Below are 1464 nucleotides of genomic sequence, written 5' to 3' on the forward strand. Positions count from 1 at the left end.
ACAACAACAGCAGCAGCAGCAGCAACAGCAGCAGCAGCAGCAACAGCAGCAGCAGCAGCGGCAGCAGCAGAGGCCCTTTTCATTCCTAGTGGGGGGCCCCCCTCTTCTCTTTGTACCGCCAGAGAAGGCTCCGTCCTTCTTATCACCCAGGGTAACCACTGCTGCTGCTGCTGCTGCTGCTGCTGCTGCTGCTGCTGCTGCTGCTGCTGTTGCTGCTGCTGTTGTTGCTGCAGTTGCTGCAGTTGTTGCTGCTGCGGCGGCGGCTGCTGCTGCTTCTGCTGCTGCTGCTGTGTTGCGGGTGCTGTTGCTACTACTCATGTTGTTGCTGCTGCTGCTGCTGCTGCTGCTGCTGTGTTTGCTGCTGCTGCTGTTGCTGCTGCAGATGGTTTGCTGCTTGCTGCTGGAGGAGACAGCAGCTCAGGGCTCTTAACATTTTCTGAGGTCGCCCAAGCAGCAGCACCTGCTGCTGCTGCTGCACCTGCTGCTGCTGCTGCTGCTGCTGCTGCTGCTCCAGTGTCTTGGAGGACAGCCGGGAACCTACATCAGCCACGATGCAAACACGGTATGCTCTTGCTGCTGCTGCTGCTGCTGCTGCTGCTGCTGCTGCTGCTGCTGCTGCTGGGGTTGCTTCTGCTCTTGCTGGGTGTGCTGTCGCTGCTGCTGCTGCTGCTGCAGGCGGTGCTGCTGCTAGTTTTGGTGTTGCTGCTGCTGCGTTGATGCGTGGGAGATGCCAAGTGAAATATCTGTTTCTATTGATCTGCTGCTGCTGCTGCTGCTCTTGCTGCTGCTGTTGCTGCTCCTGCTATTGCTACTGCTGCGGTTGCTGCTGCTGCTGTTGCTGCTGCTGCTGCTGCTGCAGCTGGTTGCGTGGTTGCAGGTGTGTTACCGGTGGTGCTTGGGGGCAGCAGCCGCAGCACGTGCAGCAGCAGCAACAGCAGCAGCAGCAGCAGCAGCAACCCCGCTCTCGCTACCGTGGAGACGTGCGATCCCCAAAGACAGAGCCCCTGGATAAACCTGCCGCCCATGCTGCAGCAGCGGCAGCAGCTAGCTGCTGTTGCTGTTGGTGAGGCTGCTGCTGCTGCTGCTGCTGCTGCTGTTGCTACTGCTGCTGCTCTTGCTACTGTTGCTGCTGTTGCTGTTGGTGAGGCTGCTGCTGCTGCTGTTTCTACTGCTGGTGCTGTTGTTACTGCTGCTGCTGTTGCTACTGCTGCTGCTGTTGTTGCTGCTGCTGCTGTTGCTGCTGCTGCTGCTGCTGCTGTTGCTGTTGCTACTGCTGCTGCTGTTGCTGTTGCTACTGCTGCTGCTGTTGCTATTGCAGCAGCAGCAGCAACAGCAGCATCAATCATCCTACCTACACCGCTGCAACCGCAATTCCATCTGCCCCCACAACTTCTGCAGCTGCTGCAGCAGATGCTGGGGCTGCTGCTGCAGCAGCAAATTCTGCTGCTGCACATCCAACGGATG

The 1464-nt window shown here is 59.0% G+C and overlaps 2 protein-coding genes across 2 annotated transcripts in view; both read right to left on the reverse strand.

The window, feature by feature from the left end:
- Nucleotides 1-318, reverse strand: part of EMH_0016140 (uncharacterized protein) — a gene marked incomplete at both ends in the record, with an annotated part of 5064 nt that extends 4746 nt beyond the window's left edge. The window contains one exon of the mRNA XM_013500560.1: nt 147-318. Coding sequence (XP_013356014.1) covers nt 147-318 — 172 coding nt within the window. The remainder of the gene's footprint in view (nt 1-146) is intronic.
- A 431-nt stretch (nt 319-749) lies between these two features.
- EMH_0016150 (uncharacterized protein) lies at nt 750-1346 on the reverse strand (the record flags this gene model as incomplete). Its single annotated transcript, XM_013500561.1, has 1 exon — nt 750-1346. The coding sequence occupies one exon, from the start codon at nt 1344-1346 to the stop codon at nt 750-752; it is 597 nt and encodes a 198-aa protein (XP_013356015.1).
- Between the last annotated feature and the right edge of the window lie 118 nt (nt 1347-1464).

Source organism: Eimeria mitis, genomic scaffold (genome assembly GCF_000499745.2).
Source record: "Eimeria mitis Houghton genomic scaffold, Emh_scaff554, whole genome shotgun sequence".
NCBI lineage: Eukaryota > Apicomplexa > Conoidasida > Eucoccidiorida > Eimeriidae > Eimeria > Eimeria mitis.